General features: G+C 42.4%; 1 protein-coding gene across 5 annotated transcripts in view; it reads left to right on the forward strand.

Moving 5' to 3' along the window:
- The window catches only part of LOC119480373 (matrix metalloproteinase-16-like), a 167,393-nt gene that overhangs the window by 131,753 nt on the left and 14,641 nt on the right, over nt 1–20,999 (forward strand). For all 5 annotated transcript variants that reach the window (XM_037756529.1, XM_037756527.1, XM_037756528.1 and 2 more), the window contains 3 exons: nt 3,875–4,036; nt 8,346–8,563; nt 18,636–18,774. In XM_037756529.1, coding sequence (XP_037612457.1) covers nt 3,875–4,036; nt 8,346–8,563; nt 18,636–18,774 — 519 coding nt within the window. The remainder of the gene's footprint in view (nt 1–3,874; nt 4,037–8,345; nt 8,564–18,635; nt 18,775–20,999) is intronic.

The raw sequence follows: 20,999 nt of genomic DNA on the forward strand, positions 1-20,999 counted from the left end.
CACAACCCCTGTTTACTTTACTGCAACCCTGTGGGGGAAAGACAGAGAGCGGTACGTCTGATCATAAATCTCCAGCGACTCTCCTCCTCCACCTCTTCCACTTTATCTTCCCTTCTTTATTTATTTATTTTTCGTCTTGGCTACACTATCTCATTAGCAGCAACCTTGACCTACCCTGAGGAGAGAGTCGGCACTGCTGCTGCGAGCTGCCACTATGGTCATTGCCCACTTAACATGGGAAAAACTTAATTTATCAGTGCTGGATTTTTTTGTGTTTTGTTGCATCAAATGTAGCTTTTATGATTTAAATAGCTGCTTGGGATGCACTCTTTCTTTGCTAAATTCTTGCCCAAACCAGTGGAAGGCGCAGATGTATGATAAGAATGTAGGTCTTTTTTTTTCCCCCCACAAACAAAAAAACTGTTGCCCTCAGTGGGTTATCACACAAGCTCTGCACAGCTTTGTAATGTATTTCCTCTCCTGGTATTGTTTTCTTCGACTGCATCCTGCTGTTTCTGCTTTATTTTTCGAGGGCTGAGATACAGCCACTGACAGGAGGTTGATGTTACAAATGCCAAGGTCGAAGGTCACAGTTCTGTAATTCATCAACTGCATCTCTTGTGATTGCGGAACATTAGAACATCTCACAACATAACAAATAGTCTCGAGCCTTATCGTTTTCCTTGCCTCAGTTTGTCCCCCTTCTCTATATCATCCTGTGTTTTTTCCTCATGCAGCTATCACTCCAAACGCCCTTTCTCCTCAGTTTACCTCGCCGTTTTTTTTAATCTCTGTATTTATCTACTCTTTGTCTCCCACTCATCTCTTCCTCCCTCCCTTAACTTTTTTTTCTCGCTGCTTTTCTCCTCTTGTACGCCATCCCCTCGCATTACCTCTTTGTCTCTTTCATCCTTCGCTGCCTGCCTCTCCCCCGTCTCTCTCTCTCCGCTCTCTACCCTCCCCTGTGTGGGCTCTGCATATACCGTCCAGCTGATAATTAGCCAGGCAGTACAAGCCTCCTCGGCTTTGTTTGTGGCCCCGGGGCCAAGAGGACGTCCCTGTCTACCACAGCGTGACTTACATAAGCAGCCAAAACAAAGTGACGACACTGAACTCAAATGGCCCCGGGAGGCAGAAAGGCTGACTCAAGATTGAGGGATAGAACAAGACGGAGATGGAAAAAGACAGACCGTCCTTCCCTTTACTCGTACAGCTGATGTGACCGGAGCATCTATAGTATCAGGACCTGCACTGGCCCAACAATTTAATGAGTAGTAGCGGGCTCAGTCTGAAGGCTAGAGTGAAGATACTGGTATTATATGAAACTAGAAAACAAAAGGAATCCATTGGTGCCAACCAATGTCGTGTTAGCTGGTCGGGAAGAATGCTAAATAACAAAACAAAAAAGTTAACATATCACAATATATCTTATCGCAATACTCAACATATCGCAAAATGTTTAAAATCACAATAAGATCATATTGTGATTTAAGTATCTTGATAATATCGTAATGTTAGGCGCCTGGTGATTCCCACCTCTAAATTCCAGTATAACACAGTGGTAAGATCTCCACACTTCAAAATACACTGACAAACTATGATGACATGTTCAGTTATGAGTTATTATGAGTTGTATCGTGCATTAAAGTCTATGGAGTCCCATTTTAGTCATATTATTAGTATGTATAATAATTCAGGACCTGTTTCAAATTTTAATTCAAATCTCAAATAGCTCACTCTTGCACACTGATCTGTGTAGTTTATGAGTTGCTAGTGCAGTGTCCGTTTGGCCGATTGCTCGGCCTCCGGTGTTGCCGCTTGCAGCTTTCTCAAGAACCGCTCATCCAAACAACTTCACACTCGACACTGCACTTCCTCGGGTCCTCGGCAATACACCCGCCAAGTGTGAAGTTGATTGGATGAACGACTGTTGAGAAACCCCAACATACAGAGACTTCTTCTATTGTAGTTAGATATACTGTACTGCATTGAGGACTGATGCAGAAGTGTTTTAAAGCCTCCATTCACTCCCATAACTCAGCCGTTACATTAAGGTCAATGAGTTTTCATATTCAAAAAGTTGTTTGTGTAGACAATCCTTAGTTTGCACCGACAATACATCTACCATAAGAAAAAAAACTACTAGTTGACACTGACCATGCTCTAATTTCTGTACAATAATTGCACTATAGCTTCTTTACCACATTTAATTTGACAATGATATTTTGATGTTTAAAACGGCTTCATTGAGCACCTCACTCCCCTGGTCCTACTGCCATCGTAGGAAAGAGACGGATCCTCAGCTGCAGAGGACTGACCCTGTTTCCTCCTCAAGTGATTCACTGAGCCATTTCTCTCTTCTCTTTATCTCCCTTCTCTTCTGAGCCTCTCTATATTTCCTATAAACTCTTATCTCCAGACACTTGTTCAATATTACAAGCTTGCATAAATTTTGCCTCAGTTTCTGTACTTTTACCAGCCATCGATGTATTTCATTGGAAGAATTTGGCTGAATAGCGGAGCATTTTCAGCAAAACCCTGGATATTAATGCAGTCTTTTTTACACCCGTGCAATGGAGGCCTTTACATCAACCTTATAAAGACTCACTGACATGTATACGGTCAAGTATCCTCCACACGTCTCCAATAAGGCCATTTCTCTGTGGTAGTCTGGTCCGTAAGTTCTTAACGTATTGTACTGTACCTGCTAAGAAGCGATCTGAATCACCGTCTGTATCTGCTGATGCGTTATTCATGTGACAGATTTGCAGCAGATAAGTGCCTCACTTTAGTAGGAATTGCAATGAATAAGTGATGCTCTTTTTCATTCCTGTCGAGTCTCTCGGCGTGATAAGAAAGAGAGAGAAAGGTAAAACTGAAGAGCGTTGGCAGCGGGGAGGGACGACCTTGAGACAGAGAATTTAAATCTTGTGAAAACATTTGACCGGTCCAATTCCAAACTTCTATTGAAAAAGCCCCATTTTTACCAAAGTACTGTATCTTTAAATTTATGACTTTTAATACCAAAATTTCCCAGTTTGCCAAAACATTTTATTCATGAAAGGGTGGATAAGGGTCTCCTTTGAAGTACATTTATTTTGAGTTATTAGATGTGTCCTTGGAATCCCATTGATAGCTTTCCACTGACAGCCAGTGTACTGTTATAAATTATACATCAGACATAGCAGTAACTGTACACCCATGAGTTTCTCAACAATGATGATGAGTTTCTTAATGGGTTGGATTCGACATATTGGCGAAACATCAGAGAGGAGGAGTGGTTGTTGTTGTTGTTTTGGTTTGCCAGTGACGCAAGTTGAAGAATTTTGAATGGGACACAAAGGGGGCGACTTTAAATCCCAAATATGCCAAACATAATACAGTTGGGATCGGGCTGGGGCTTGGCTGTCGGCCACAGAGGGCTTCTGAGTCAAAAGGTCAAACCCAGTGTAGTCATCGGCTTACCACAGCTAAAGACTAATTACAGAGCGGGGGGTTTTCTGTGCTCTGTGAGGGGGAGTATATGAATGTGTACATGTGTACAGGCCTGTGTAATATGTCCCATCAGTGGCTGTGGCTCGCTACATAATCCACTCATGAGATGCATACCGCAAGTAACGGATTATCTATGCTCATACAGACACATTCACATATTATAACCATGAACAAAGCCAAAACTTTTCCCTTAAAGGCTGTTTATTTAAATCAGGCAATGCAAAACTTGGCTTTATTTGGAAGGAACCACACTGGCACCGCCAAGCAGAACAGGTGCAACTTGTGAGAGATATAAAATGCTACAAACACATTTACTGTTGTGCACAGCACTCAACGGAGACCGCTCTCTCCCTCTCTCTCTCTCTTTTTCTGTTTCTAGGTAACGATTTGTTCCTGGTGGCGGTCCACGAGCTTGGCCACGCGCTGGGCCTCGAACACTCCAACGACCCCACGGCCATAATGGCTCCTTTCTACCAGTACATGGACACTGACAACTTCAAACTGCCCATGGACGACCTGCTGGGCATCCAGAAGATTTATGGTAAGGCCTCCTAGGCTTCGTTTGGATGTACAGAGCAACTATTAGTGGGCAACCTCCAGGTCTGAAAAGTGAAGCCAAGTGCCTTAAACTTTCATTCTTAAACTTCTCACTTGATTTATTACCTCAGTAAACATTGTCAACATGAGTTTAAGGTCTCAATCACTAGTTTCAAGTCTTCTTCAATACAGTATGATGTTAATTTAGTAAATTATGGTCCCATTTAGAGTCAAATAGACCATAAAGCAGGTGATGCTTTAGGCCGTGGCTATCTTGTGACTGACAGGTCGCTACCACGGCGTTGTCCGGTCTGGGCGTTGTCCGGTCTGGGCGTTGTCCGTGTTTTCGTCTTCAAACTTTAACCCTTTCACAGTGTGTTTTCAGTTCATGGAAGTTAATTGTAACATTTTGGTCGCAGAAAAATGTCTTATTCAGCGTTTAGTCACTTCTGGTTTCAAAAAAACAAGATGGCGACGGCCAAATTGTCAAACTCAAGGCTTCAAAACCGTAGTCCCCAAACCAACAGGTGATGTCACTATGGCTACGTCCACTTCTTATATACAGTCTATGGTAACTGTCACTGAAGTTAAGGTCTTATTATTTGCTGTTGGTCAACAGTGCAAATTTGAGTGCACCAAAGTTGAACTTGACACAACAACAACAACAACAACAGAATTGTGCAAATTTACTTTCGCCCCTGCCAGCAAATCCACTAATTGTTGTGATTCAATTGAAATAATTAGATTTCACCGCAAAAGAAAAAAAAAAGGTTTTTGTTTTAAATGCTGTGTGACCTAGCCTGACGTTAAAGGGGAACACCACCCAAATGAAGAATTCCAATATGTTATCTCCGTGGCCCAGGAAAGTTAAATCAATATGTGTGAATGTGAGCTCCTCTCTCTCAAAGCCAGAAACTAGAGAAGTCTCAAACTTGTGATGTAATAGGGTATGAAGTCTGGAGCTGCTCCACAGACAACGAATCTGAGGTTGATTTTGTGGACAGAATGTTTGATTTCTTTTTTTTATAGCCAAATGAGCTTTATTCTATCGTAGTGTTCTCAGTTGTGAAACACAAAAAGTACCCAGAACATTCCCCTGGGTGCTCTAAGTGTCATCTAGAACATCTCTCCCAATTTATTGTCTATGGAGCAGCTCCGCACTTTATAGTTTTAGCGCTCTAGTTTTTGGATTTGGGAGAGAGTTGTTATGTTTACTAATATTTTTGGACTGTCTTAGACCGTAGGAATAACATGTATGAATTTTCAAAACGGCGTTGTTCCTCTTTAAGCATCATAACTGGGTCTCTCATAACCGGAATAGTGTGTTGTCTGCGGTATACAAAAGATCACTCTGATAACCACATAAAGCACAGATCTGAGATTAAGACCTAAAATTAAGATCACAGGAGGCGAGCGCTTCATCGTCGGCGCACCTACACGCTCCTCATTGACACACATTCGGAGCTGTCAGACGCTGATTGCGGCGCTTTGTCTGCTCATAAAGCTGATGCAGCTCTGGGGCGGGTTGTATCAGAAGTGTGAAATTCAATTTGACGGTAACGGATTTATGTAAGCATCAGTGTAGTCTTCATTTCTACGCTCTCGGAGTTGAATTAAGTGGCACATCGGGGTGGATGTTGTTGCTAAGACCCCAATCTAGACGTGTGGTTTTTTTTACGTGATTCGTTGCGGAGGAACCCAACATTTTTAGATTTATGATTTTTTTTTTACATCCATATTGTCGTCTCAACCTCAGTTTGACATCCAAGTTCAAAACCAACTTGGTGGGGAAGTGACAGTATTGTCCCGTACAGCTGTCGAGGCTGTAAACCAGTCACCCTCCGCTGAGAAGACTCCGGTCTGTCACATGAATGGCTGCACACACACACACACACACACACACACACACACACACACACACACACACAAAAGAACCTGCCATCTGCTTACATGGTCAGGGCACGTCCCTCTGGGAGTGACAGACCTGGGCAAGCGATCAAATCTCTCCTCATCCCTCTCGCGTTTAACTCCTCTCCGCTGCTGTCCCTCCCCTCCTCCTCTCCGTTGTACCGAGAGTTGAAGGGCAGGACAAGTGATGGCAGCTCCTCTCTCAGTCTCATTTTTCTTTTTCCAGCAGCAGTTGGCCTCCTTTTCTTCCTCGTGGCAACAGCGATGAAGAACAAGGTTTGAACGAGTTTCCATAAAGAGAGGGTATAGTGAGAGATGGGAAGAGAATTATGGGTGAGGTGAAGAAGCCAAAGAGTTTGAGAGATTTACATAAAACGGGAAGGAGATGTTGAATTCAGGACTTTGATTTTGCAGTCAGTGGGAGCCAGGCAGTGAATTGTGGGAAGAAAAGGTCTGACAGGGGTAGATTGAGCTTGATGTGGAGGATCGATTCACTCTTGCACTTTTGGACATCTAGCTGTTCTTTCTGTTTCTCACCTTGGCGCTAAAGTCACAGCAGTAGAAGAAATGCCTGCTATTTGCATTTATTCCTCCGATTCCTGTTTTACAAACCCATAATAATTTCTCATGAATAAGACTTCACTGGGTATTTCTTGGCTAAAAAACTAATGGAAACTTCCTGTTTACGCAAACAGCAGAGTGAAGTACTCATTACTGTACACTATAATGCCCCCCCGCCTGATTTTATGGAAGTAAATTGCTGGATCGCCCCTTTAAGGACACTCAGAAAGGCTCTTCAGACTCCTTTGTTTTCAGTCTAGACTCGAGGCTATTGGTTTCCACCTATGTTCCATTAAGGCGCAGAAGTTTCACCGTGGCCAATCGCCACACCAGCTGAGCTCACTGATTAGATTCCTGCTCTTTGGTTTAAAGTGTATTTACCAGTGAAATGAGCTGCTGCAGTGATTGGCTGGGCCTTGATGGCACATGGGTGACCACTTGTCCAATCTGTAGGAACACCTGAAGATCTCCGCATCATTGGGGAAAAATATAGTGGCTAAAATGAGACTGAAAGACCCCGAATGTGCCACATGCCATGTTTAATTTCCCTTTTCAATGGGTTTACCTAATGTTATGTGTGTTTTTGTCTACATGTCCATCTGACGGCGAGTCTTCCCAATGCTTACATAACAGCAGAGCGCTTTGGCTCCACTAATCTGGGATGTATTTCAGGGGATTTGATTCAGTCAGTGAATGGAGTCTCTGGTGTACAGCCGCTGATCAGTTGTGCGGACCGGCGGATGTCTAGCAGCGTGGCGTTCCCTCTCTTAATCCTATGATCAGCAGCTAGTTTGACGACCTGTCTTCATTTCTTTGTTTAATTGCTCAGCTATATATCGACTCCTTCAGTTAAACGATCGGTTGCTCACTCAGTTCGTTTTAATCCTCTCTTCATCCACTGACTTTTAAATCATTTGTCGAGCCGTTTAATCATTCATTCATAACTCCTGAATGTTTACAGTAGCTTTCAGGGTCATTATTTATACATGCCGCCATTACTCATTGATACTTTTCATGACTGGGGTGGAGGGGGTTGCTTGTCACATTTGCATCTTTCATATTGCCGTCATCTATTCCTGCATCTGTTGGCCCCAATTAACACATGGCAACTCATATCCTGGTTTTCACAGTTACACAGTGTGTTGTTCATGCGTCGTCATGTGCTCAATTATTCATACACACAACCCACTCGCCTGGCCTCCCTCTACCTCTCCTCCTCTGCTCTGTTTTTCCCTCCGTACGTCTCTCGCCCTCTTTCTCATGTAAATCATGAATGACATTTGGGAGGGAATTTTTATTTTTACCTCTACGGTATATTTTTTATTCCGTATGCTTTTTATTTCTGTTTTATTCATTTTAACATATCAAATTATGCTTCGGTGAGCTGCTGAATCCTTAAACTTGGCAGTGTTAAACTCTGCCCACTGATTTTCGAATGAGCTCATCTTGTTTTTCCATCTTCTCTCTCCTTTATCTCTCAAGTGTTATTTCTTTTTGTCTTCAAAACTCCTTGTTGCAAAAATTTCCTTTTTCACATCTTACCTCCTTTGCAACTTTTTTCACTTCCTGCCACAGTTGAAATCTCTGCGCTAAATGAAGGAATAACATTTTAGATCTGATGTCATTCAATGTTCGATATATTTTACAGAAAAAAACATTATATACACGGTAAATTACAGTGTTCGAATTACACCGTAGCTTCTTGGGGAGCCCTGTTTTTTGAGCCCCCAGAAATTTGGTCCAAAACAAAAAAAGGTGGAACTTGGAATTTCTGGTTCTTAATAGCACATGTTGCAGTTATATGTATCATAATAAATGAGATATTTTTCTCTGACTTCCTCCAGGGCCTCCCGATAAGCTTCCCCAGCCCACCAAGCCTTTGCCGACGGCGCCCCTTCCCCGCTCCCATCCTCCATCAGACCCCCGTAAGCCAGACAGGCAGACACGACCTCCGAGGCTGCCCCCGGGAGACAGGCCGTCCCACCCCAACGCCAAACCCAACGTCTGCGACGGAGGCTTCAACACCCTCGCCATACTGAGGAGAGAGATGTTCGTCTTCAAGGCAAGTGAAGAGTCTGTGATATCAAAACAAACCTGGGGGCATTTTTCACTATTTGTTTGTTTTTGAAGTCATTTTTAATCCAGGAGCTGTTTTACCCCCCAAACTTCTTCATCTCTTAGCGGTGTGAAAAGCACTTGCAATCACTCTTACCGGGGCCAAAACAAAACGTGTGAGATCTTGCTAGAAGGGTAGTTTCATATCATATTTCCAAACCAACAATATACGTCTGAAGAGAGTCCTTTTCCTGCTATGAGATTTCTGGCTATAACGTAATCGGCTGATAAATGCGACAAAAGAAGGACTCATCCCTCGATTCAGACCAATGGAAATGGCCTGCAGGTTTGAAAACACCCTGTGGAGAGAGAGCTTGCTAGAGAGCTTCGAGGATTACATAAACATACAGAGGGTGGGAGCTTTTCTGCTAATCTGCTTCATGTTCAGTATGTGCATAGTGGGCATCATGTGGGAATGGCACACTTGCATGTAACATAAATTATTTGTTTTTTTAGTTTTCTACACATTAGCAGAAAAGTTGACACAGTGGATGTGGCTTAAAACAATAAATATGGTGGATTCTGTGTATTTCAGTGCATACTGTAATTAGAGCAGCTATTATGTCTAAAAGGAGCTCTACCCGGATTACTTTGGGCCAGTTGAGTTGAAGAATTTGGACCAAATGGTTATTTTACTAAGAAGAAACACCATGCCATGCACAGTGCAGCACAGTTTTCCCTCTCTCCCAACAAACGCAGCCTGGTTTTCATTCCTGTGCCACAGAAAAAAAGGTACACATGTCCCTTAATGCATCTTTATCCTTGGTCTTAGCTTGTGAGCACAAGACCTTGGCAACATGCGGTAAGGAACAGAGAAAAAACCTTGAGGCAACACAAAGATGTGCTGTGTTCTCCACAGAAAGGAGAAAAAGAGTGCCTCTGATGCTTCATGCGAGTGTGACTGTATTTTTCTGCAGATATAAATAGATAGTATTCAATGGTTAAATAAGAGGCTTGTGGAGCTAGGGGGGGGGAAACCCTTTCTGTCCTCTGTGCACCCGCCGCTCTCCGAGTGTGTTCTTTAAACTCAAGAAGATAAATCCATGCTTGGATCCAGAGCTGTGAAGGTGTTTAACCAAAATTAGACTCAAAGCTCAAACTGTCTCTTTTTTTTTTTTGGTTGAAAATAATATCTTCTTGTAACAATAGTCTAAATACAGCCCCCATGGTGCCTTCAGTAGCTGCTGTCTGTCACCCTTCATTACTCCCAGGGCAGCAGCCAGGGCTGATAGAGTGATGAGGATCATGGGATTTCTGCAGAACACAGAGGTTCTCTGGAGACAAAAAGGACGTTCAGCACTCAGCCAACCTTTTTTTTATGAGTTCAGGAAGCGAAGGATACAAGGCCAGTCTGGCTCTAAATACACCTCAAGTGTATCTTTGGGTTTGACATTGAATTTGGGTGCATTGGTGCACCAAGAAATTGTCTTGGCACTACTTTTTAAAGAATAATTTATGTAGTTTGAACATGCCAGTCCCTTTAACCTATTATTATTTACTAAAATTCATCATTTTAACAAGGCTTCCTTTCACAAAGACCTCTCATGTTTTTGTTTTTTTTTGTAATCCAGGCAATTTCTCCAAATATGATTACTTTCCTGATGTTAAGTCCTTGAAAACATGCATTAGATAGGCATCTCTTTGGGTTTGTTTTTTTTGTATTTGTGACAGTAACACAGTCCAAAGTATAATATGAGTGCCATGTACTGTTCATTGATTTTACTTTACAATTTACATTTCTTTGTTTCTATAGCTTTTTTAATAGCATTTTTTGCCTTTTATATTTTATAGTTCACAGCAGAGGGAGATAGAGAGAGTGCTAAGACTCGCAAAAAAAGCTCCCCAGCTGGACTCGAACAAGGAACGTTCCAGTTTTATTACGTGCTCTAACATCAGGCTACCAGGATGCACTTACATTTAATACTTTCTATAATACCTGAGTTGCTGAGATGTGATGTTTTGTGGCCAGCGAGCAGCTTTAAATGCGACAACGAACATTTTAGTGTGCCAGATTTATCTATATAATTCCTATTGTTTGTTTTGTATTGCACGTACACTACTGTACAATTAAAAACCTAAATAAAAGTTTTTAGAAGCCTTTATGTATGAACTGCCATACAAGTTAAACTGTAGCTTAGTTCATAATAAAAACTCTCACAGTCCTTAGTGTTGTGTGCCAAATGAGTCTCTTTGGAGGCCGATCCACAGGGGCCGCCCATGTAAATTGCTGTTCAGCATAAACAGCACGGCTCTCCCTCTTTGTTTGAACTCTCCGCTTATTACAGCCAGCTTTCCAGTTAATATTGTAAACTAAATGTACATAATTAACTCATAAGCGAAGGGGCAATGAGGTATGGCAGTATGTATCTCCAGGAGTGCAGCATGTGCTGTATAGATGAGTGTTGCATTCAGATGGTACTAAAAAAAAAACATGCAAAAGACATTAACAGACATGTTTATGAGCTTTTTATATCTTTCTGTAGCTTCCCAGTGTTGTTCCTTCTGTATTCAAATCCCAACATTCAAATTCTGGTCCAAGTAGTTATGTTTTAGCGTCAAAATGCTATTTTCCCAAGCCCTTCTAAAAACATTTCCCTCCTGACCTGACTTAGGCATGATGACGCTGCATCACGTACAGTATATATACAGCCTTATAGTCAGTGTATTAACGTTACATACATGGCGGTTGGTATGCTCCCAGTTTAGAGAAGCAGACGGAAGTACCGGCATGGAAGCTAAGCAATGTACCGCTGTGGACGCCACGTTCAAATCCAAAAGTCACACAATAACACAAACAAACTAACCGATCGATGCGGCGGTAGACCGGCAACTCCCGTGTTCTGCGAGGTAAAATTACTGTTTTTGTGAATGGAACTGAAGCCATTTCGCTCTCTTCAAAGCCACCAGACTACATTCACAAAAACAGTAATTTTACGTACAGCCCCACTTACAGCCCAGCTCCAGCTAACTTAGACCCACTTATTGCTAGCGTTCACATTATTCATAACCTTATGGATTAGCTTTGATTAGCTTACTACGCTAACCTACGTCACTGCCTTTTGCAGCGGCTGAGTGGACGTTTCCATTTGAAAAAAACAAATCAGAAGGCAGATAGACCCGCCCTTCAAAACAGCGAAGTGTACAAAGTAGGAGTGTGAAGTGGGCATCACCACTGATGTGTAGAGGGGCTTTTCGCTCCACCGTTTTGAAGGCTTTGATGAATGTTTCTCTCTGTTGGCCTTTTTGAAGTGCTACCAGCTCCCATTTTTTTTCCAAAGGTATAGAGGAGTGGAGGGGAAAGATCGACAGGGCAGGATGATTTGTTACAGGACACATGTAAGTGCAGCTGTAAATCCACTGCGTTCACATCATTAGGACCACCGGTAATATTACGACTCATAAATGATTTGCTCGCCTTTTTTTTTGCAATAATCCACCGCGCCTCAGCCAGTGAATCAAATGTGTTTAGAGAGTGTAATCCATGAGGGATCCCCGGTTTGACTTGGATCCACTCTGTGAGTGTTCTTTCGCCGGAGGAGCAGGTGGTCCTAATATTTCTTGATTCTCAGTGAGGGTTTTGCCAATTTTCTCCCAAGAAGACTGAGGTATCACGTTAATGCCTCCTTTCCTCCGGGGTAGGATGGAGCTGCCCAACTGTAAAACGGTTGATCTGGAATCCTAATTGGAGATGTTTGTGTTGCTCCAGAGCTTGATATATTCCCTTCAGAGCATGCCAAGGTCTACGTATTAGACTAGTTAAAATGATGGCTGACAGACAGAATGGGAATGATTTACAGCTCGGGCTTACTTCTGGTTTTACTTGAATTTATGTCTCTTGTTACTGCCATTTATAAGGGTGATTTCTGACTCTTTTTTTTTGATTATACGATTGATTGTCCGCTTGGTTACTTCATGCCGTTTGGCCTGCACAGCTTGGCTATACTCACCAGTCCCCATTTGATTGTTTTGGAAGAGCAGAGTCAAGTCGATGCCAAGTCATTATAGCGGAGATCTCGGCAGTCTCACGGCCCCCGAAGTCCACAGGTGGTCCAGCAATGTAAAGCAGGGGGGGTTTAGAGAGTTTATCTGGTGGAGTACACTGAGAGCACTGAGAGGTTTCCTATGAAGCAAAAGCTGCATTTATACCATTGAAAGGTATTACTCTGACTGAAAGTGGTTCATCTTGTGCTTTTGTTTACTCCCACAAAAATGATGACCCATATTAGGCTTTTGCAACACAAGAACCAAACATTTAGAGTCACATCGTCAGCATTTTAGCACAATTCAGAGTGGAACCTTGTTGGTCTCCAAAAGGGAAAAAAATAAGGCTAGAAAATAAGATTAATTCTGTCAAAACGTTGGATCTGATTATTCCTGCTTGCTTCTTTTCTGCCTTTGAAAGTATATTGAAGTCTACAGATTTTTGTAAATAGAACATTTTTCTCAATCTATTTTTGCAATATATGGGATGGCAGGAAGTTACAACAAACGTGTTTTTGTTTTTGACAACCAAAAACGTTGAAAGCAGCACTTTGCCCTACAGAGACACATTATTGTTTTAGGAAATATTTCAATGTTCCACTTTCAGAATCACAAAGTAGTGCAGCTCATCAGGAACTGTTGAGAAAAAAGGTTCCATATGCAATATTGTAGAGTCATGAAGGCAAATGTAGTCCATATTACAGCAAAACTTAGAAGTTTGTTATTATCAGTCAGGTAATAAAACAATAAGTAGTAGAGCAAATTACAAATTAAGTTTTGCACTTCTATAAAGTTGGCGGACACAAAAGAGTCAGATTTGATTTTTTTTAAAAGAAGAATAGTCAAAACGCTAACGCAAAGCAAACTTTTCGCACAATGCGATTACATATAAAGTCAATGCAAAGAGGCGAATAGACGCGAGTTTGCGAATGGCGCAATGTTAGCATAGCCTAACACTGATCGATCTGTGCACTATTCAGAAAACAAGCATTTTAAAAGTTGTTTGCTTGTCGTCTTGTAAACAGACCTGACAAAGTATGAATTCAGACTTTTTACATAGTCATTATGTAGTTATTTCGGCATCATTTTAATCAGTTTATTGCAATTAAACCACAGCAAAATCTGATCATTTTGGGTTCATACCGCTGTAGAAAACCAGATTTATTCAACAGACGTGATGCCTGCTAGATACAGTGAATACAAAGAGCCTCCGGATGATGTTATGAAGCCAGACACGACGCCGTTTGGTTTTCCGACGTGTCTGGGACTTCCACGATGTTTACAAAACAGCAATAGCGGTTATTTCGGCCATAGTTGATGAAACGTTGTTAGTATCTACATGGACGTAAGAGCCGCTCCTTCTCTACAGCGTGTATAGCGCAACTGATGCGAAAGAAAACAAATGATCCCACAGTCATTGTCAAGTAGTCAAGTAGACCTTAGTATGTGTCAAGCTTCGAAAGCTCTGGATTCTACACTTCCCATAATGCAACCCAATACCATCTTTAACTAGACCCCCCTGCCTCCTATATGACAACTTCTTTCAAATCCCACACCTTCAATTTATAACGCAGGCTTTCTAAAAAAAAAAAATGGTGTTAAGTTTAGAGCCCAAGCCGACGTGACCCTGATGACCTCATCAGGGTTATTATTTCAAACTATGGAGAGCTGCTTTACGAGCCACAGAAGACATCATACTACTGTTACTTTTAACTCTCCTTGAGACGTGTAAACTGAACTTCATGTGTAAAATCCATTTAGCGCCCCTTTAACTTCTGTGATAACGTTGCAGTTACCACTAAAGGAGGTTAAGGGTTCATTATTTTTTGTTACACCTTCCAAGTTTTGGATTGAAGTTTAAATAAGCAAACCCGACTGAACAGTAGGAGTAATAAGTATTGTTCCCAGCAACTCTGAGAGGTGCCTGATTTATCCGAGGCCCGTTAATCTACAAAGGCAGGTTAGGAGTCGTGCTTGTTAAGGTGGTAGTTTTCCGGTCGATAATTTTTCTCAGCGGCGGGGTGACAGAAGGTCGTCTAAGGTTCACGCAGTCATCCGTGTGGCCGCGTAGATCCAGTGTCACCAGTAAATGCCTCAGTGAAATTACACTGCTACCGCTTTTACGACCGCAGGCACTCCGGGTTCAACTTTCTGTGAACCCTCAAACCATATGGTGTCCCATCGGAGACAGAATCACTCATTCATGTATATATGTACATGGCCGGTGCTTTTTTTACCTCCTTTAATAGTGCCTAATTACGATGCATGGTTCACCTGCTCAAACATTTTTAGATGCAGACCAGTACATAGATGCAATCAGAGCCTCTTGCACTGCCTGCAGTCAGATAAAATAGAGAAGAAAACACACTTCCCTCATCAGTCCAGAGCTCATCCCGAGACACTCCATAATAAAAGAAACTGCCAGCCTCTTCCTCCTCTTCCTCTCCGCTAGTCCCCTGCGTTCAATCACAAGGGGTCCTGCCCGTCACCGAGAGACCTTCCTTCCTTGATGTGGACAGATTTAGAGCAGGGGATTCTGGGACGCCGGAGGGCGCCTTGCAGTTCAGAATTGGCCACTTGGCCGCTGATTTCGGAGACGAGCTTTGATTCCGACATCCATTAATGAGAACACAGCGGCGAAGTTGGCAGCGAGCTGTCGACTCTTCTCAGCATCTTTCCCCTTTCTGTCAGTGGGAGGAAAGAGATGGAGAGTCCCGCCATAGCAGGGTGCCTCGGAAGAAGATGTGAGAGACTTTTTAATGCCACCAAGGACATTTTGTACCTGTTTTTAAGTTAAAATAATAGCTAATTACAAGTACAATGTAGATTTTGAGTCGTTTTCAGACGTTAAAAGATTCTTAAACACCCCACACAGAAATAGAAACCACATGCGCTAAATATAAAGCTGCAACCAGGAGACAGTTAGCCTAGCTTAGCGTAAATATTTAACTTGCTGCATATTGCGCTCTGCGTGCTTTGTTGACATTTATTGGATTAGAACATTTATACCACATGTATAAACTGTAAAGCACGAACAGTAATGGAAAGAAACAGCTGCAGGTTTAAAAGTTGAACGAGTGCTTCTCTCTGCAGCGACTGCATTTCAAGGTCATACTTCTTTATTTACAACAGTCGGCGTTATGGAGAAGTTTTGTTCCAGTCTATTTAGTAGCAGGGAAAACACACAAATGCACAACAACAACTCTTCTGCAGTTATTTTCCTCTGTGGAAGAGGATTTTTTTTTATTTTTTTAAAAGACATCCTGATAGCTACTGTGTTCTCAGGCTTCAACCCTGATATCCTCCACCCCTCTGAATTATTTACACCTGCATTCTGCCCTCAGCCAAGCCAAGAAAGTGTGTGCGTCACATTAACCGAGTGAGAGATCAGCAACACTGTCGTCTTAACGCCGCTGTCTGTCATATTCTCACCTCTTCACTCACGCAAACGCCCACATGGCAGCAGCAGATGCTCACCCGGGGTTGACCTGGATGTCGGTGATGACGAGCTTTTAGGTTTAACCTCATTTTTAGAGTTTTTTAAGGACACACTAAAAATATTTTCCATGCATCTTCATTGACTCCGCTTGTCATTGTGGTGCTTTGTTCTCCTTCTTATATGTTTTCTCATCTGCCAGTGGCAGGACTTCCTCCCTGCTCTAGTTTTTTTTTTTTCTATTTAAGCAAATTTCTTATTATTTCATCCCTATTTCACATACAGTACAGATTTCCTGCAAATATGTAAGGATTTTTAAATGAAGTTAACTTTCAGTTGGCTCTTTTGGCATTTTTGAAGTGTAATTTTTAGAAGCTCAAGCTGATAAATGGGTCCAAGCTTTGTTAGAGCCACTTGTTGGTCATTTTATTTTACTAAATCAAAGGTGATGAGAAGAACTACAACAAAGTATGTTATAGCTCATCTGAAGTAGATCAATGATGTTCAGTCTTTAGGAACCTACAGGTCATACTTTTACTTACTTTTTGTGGTTGTTTATGTCTCTTTGTAGTCATTTAGAGTCTCTATTGTAGTTGGTTGTCTCTTTTTAGTCATTTACAGTCTCTTTGTGGTCGTTTACGTCTTTTTGTAGTCATTTACGTCTCTTTGTCAACATTTTGAGTCTCTTTTTGTAGTCGTTTACATCTCTCTGTAGTCATTTGTAGTCTTTATGTAGTCGTTTACGTCTCTTTGTAGTCATTTGGAGTCTCTTTGTAGACATTTGGAGTCTCTTTGTGGTCATTTATGTCTCTTTGTAGTCATTTGGAGTCTCTTTGGAGTCATTTGGAGTCTCTTTGTGGTCATTTATGTCTCTTTGTAGTCATTTGGAGTCTATTTATAGTCATTTACGTCTCTTTGTAGACATTTTGAGTCTCTTTTCGTAGTCGTTTACGTCTCTTTGTAGTCATTTGGAGTCTCTTTTTGTGGTTGTTTATGTCTCGGACAGATCAGTAGTCCAGGTGCTGCTGTAGCACAGACAGTATGAGAAGAATAAAGCGTTTTTTTTAACATTAAAGCATGTAAACTTGTTCTACTAGAAACCCAAAATACAAGTATGCACTTGAAAATAAGCATAATAAGTCCTCTTTAAGTATCCATTAAAGGCAGAGCAGTTACCAATCTTGTGTCTGAAGCTAAAAGTCAAGTGAGCGGGCCAGACACCTCCTGCAGTAAGGTGATGTGTTGTACAGTATTAACTTTGAGCTCACAGAACTCGCAGGGCAATTTCTGTAGTTTGCGTTCCGCTTCAACAAACTCTCCTCGACGCTGACAAAAACTCATCGGTATCCAGAATTTACATTCCTATAGAGAGCATATGGTAATTTCTACCTTATTGCTCTGCATGCATTATCATGAGACAGTATGCCTGACAAACCCTGCACTGTCCTGACACATAACATTTCCAACTCCTGCTAAGACTAAACTTGTTGTGATTGTTCCAGACGTTCCTGTCATTGCAAAGTGCCGGCTGAAACCTTTCTACAAGTGAAGTCTGAGCTTTATTTTTCAGAGTGGGAGAGGGACGTCAGAGCGGGGAGAAAGAACATTTTCTCTTTTATAAAGTCAAAAGGATTCAAATGGGTCGAATTTCACAGTTTGATCTGTTTTCAATTACTGGGCCGGGCCGCGTACAGAAGAAAATGCTGAACAATTGAAATCTATAGAGGCAGTAGGTATATAGAGAGAGAGGGAGAGATGAGGAATTGGAATGAGGGACAAGGGGAAATGAAAAGAAAGAGGAGGAAGAACCCGGGGAGAGAGGAGAGTCCCAGAGAAACAATTGGATTAGACAGAGGGAGAGAAAGAGAGCAGTGCAGAGAGTGTTTGATAAATGGCCTGTTTATTTAGCTTTCACTGTGAATGAGGCAGGGTGTGATGATGTGTTATCTCCCCTCTCCGGCTCTGCGTCCCTCGCTATGAGGTCAGGCCTTTTGGCCCGAGCGTTCGGCCCGCTCGGGAGACGCAATCGGCCGTTTATTGCCAAAGGGTGGGACATCTCGCTGTGTCCTAATGGCTTTCACAGCTGGGTCTCCCCACGGCTCCCTCTGTCATCAAGTTTCATCCAACATCAAAAAGACACACCTTCCACTTGGCCGCGCTTACGTTCCCCCACTCCCCCGGAGGAAATCAGAGACTCTTGGCTTCTCATAAAGCTCCTGGCTATCACTTTGCCCCCATTACTTGATGGTTTTCCCAGTATGTTCTTCAAGTTCTACGTGCGTAGCGGCGGTCTCACGGGCTTTCCAGGCAACCTGAGAAAGTATATGTGGATCTTAAAGCCATCAGGGCTATCGCAGCAGCAGCTTGGGTGGATCATCGCCAGCGGGCTTTGTTGTGAGAGCGGAAAAGCGAGGCGCTGGCCTCAATTCACCGCTATCAGATGTTCTAATTTACCGCCAACTGTGTTACAATATGCAGAATTCATTATATATATTTTTTCCTGGTTCAGGGCAGTTTTGTTGTTTGGTGGCAATAAACTTTTAAGCGACCTTGATCACGCTTTTTTTCCTGTTTTTTAACAGCGTTCTTTGTGCTCTTTCAGGATCACTGGTTTTGGCGCGTGAGAGATAACTCGGTGATGCCAGGATACCCCATGCTCATCAGTGTTTTCTGGAGGGGCCTGCCGCCCAAGATAGATGCCGTCTACGAGAACAGCGAGGGAAAGTTTGTCTTCTTCAAAGGTAAGCTCGCGTGTTTCACCTCCACCATCACCGCTCACTGTCATCCCGCCGCTGGATAAAGCTCTTTTCCATTAGAGGCACGACGGAAAGCTTTGATTCATCTCCATCCAGCAGTTTTTGAAGCCCAGTCCAAATATTGTGTCTGTCTTATTCATCCACAGGAATTTCTTAGATATGTTCTGTGTACATGGCTGTCACGTTTCTCTTTTTGTATAAACTGTATGCACATGTCTTTTTTAGTATTCAGCATGTGTTTTTCTATGCGTGTCTGTATTTAAGAACAAACCAGAGGGGGTTTTTATCTTTAATAACTGCTGTATGTTGTCATGCTCACTCAAAGAACTGCCTTGATCTTATCTGTGTGTGTGTGTTCAATGTAAATCTGTGGAAGATTAAGCAACTAGTGCAGTGCCCGTTCGAAGCGCGTGCCCGTCGGGAATGGCCAGAAGTGGTGCTCGCAGCGTTGTCGAGAACGCGGTATGGCTGCTCGCACTCGGCAAGTGTGAAGTTGAATGGATGAACGGTTCTCGACCTATGCGAAGGACAGTCGTGCATACATACACAGATAGACAGACATTCCTTCCTTTATAGGTAGATGATGCCGCTACAGCGCCACCTATTGGCCAAATGGCACTAAATTTGGAATGGTCACGCAGACATGATATCTACACATATCCACCAAATGTGATCGCAATAACACAAGGTGTTCAGGATATATGACATTTATTGTAACATAAACCCTTTACACCCGCCAAGTGTATCGTATGTACGGTTCTCGAGATATGTAAAAAGGACAGGCAGATATTCCTTGCCTTATAGTTAGAAGTTTTGCTCACTTGCTCCATATTCTACCAGTTTTCACTTTTAATAAAAACTGTAAGTAATATATTTTAGTTTTAGTCTTCAACTTTTGCTAAACATGATCAGTATGCATACTGTAACTCAAGGAAATCAATGTCACAGCATGTGCCAAAGAACTTCAATACTAAGTTTGATTTTTTTTTTACCTTTCTGAGGAGATTTGTCCACATATACAAATCTAAAGCTCACTCCAAAAGATTCAAAGCTAATTATGTCTAAAGCCGAAAAGCCACTTAAAAGATACAGCAAACAAGCACAGCAGTCCTGTAAACTCCTGTTTGCATACACCCCCCAGAGCGGGAGACAGACAGGCAGAGAGAGAGAGAGAGAGAGAGGATGTTGATGAAAGGAGACGTAGGTAAGCAATGAAAGACTGCTGAGATAAAAAAAAAAATACAAATCTTCACTCCAGCCCGTTCCTATTTTCAACACCAAACAATTCCTTGAAACGCAGACTGCTGGTCCCGCGCGCGCCACAAGCTCTGGAAGTTTGATTTCGCCGCTTCATCCTCCGCCCTGCTCTTTTTCCGGGGCTGTGCAGCAACAGGAGTGCACAGAGATTTAGAGAAATTTCTGCTAACAGAATGCTATTTTTCATTTGAACACGCACAGCTGATTTCCCAGAAGGCCTTATTCTGTCTGTCCCCATTTGGAATAAAACATCGGGAGGAAAGTCGGTCAGAAAACAAAACGCAAGCACTCTAGGTCCTCGTCTAACCAGCCGTTCTGAATATCCTCTAACGGCGCCCTTGTCTGATGAATTCTCCTGAAATAAACGCACAGATGGAGGCTTTAGAGTCGAGTTGTGCACTGAAGTCACGGCTGACACGCTGATTAGCTCAGTGCTGTTAAGGCATCACAGAACAGGTCAGTAAGCAGACGCGACTGGTATACATTAGAAATAGATTCAGCATGTGTTCCTCATTCTTACAGTGCAGCTGTGTGGCAATTTTAAGTCAGCGTTTGCCTGTTTCCATCCTTCTGAGACACTGGAAGTCAAGAACGTGTCATCAGCTCGTGGTGTGAAAACCGTGGCCTATTGTCAGCTTCACTAATCAGACTGAACGTCTTGATGTCGATGACAGCACGCAGACAGATTTTGAAGAATTACACTTAAAAGCTGCATGTGTAGAAATATTTGATTAGCCTAAATCACAAGGTAAGAAGTTGCATTATGAATTCAAACTAAATTAATCAAATAAAATGTTGGCAGTAGCAGGGTTACACGTGCAGCAAGATCTATATGTCAATATGCATTTTCCTCCGGGGAGGCAGGATCCAGATAGAGCTTGATTGGTGCTTTTTGCGTCAGTCAGAGCTGCTTGCTTCATTTACGTCTTGCAGACATGTCTGAGAGCGTGTTA

The sequence above is a fragment of the Sebastes umbrosus genome, chromosome 21 (assembly GCF_015220745.1).
Source record: "Sebastes umbrosus isolate fSebUmb1 chromosome 21, fSebUmb1.pri, whole genome shotgun sequence".
In the NCBI taxonomy this organism is placed as follows: Eukaryota; Metazoa; Chordata; class Actinopteri; order Perciformes; family Sebastidae; genus Sebastes; species Sebastes umbrosus.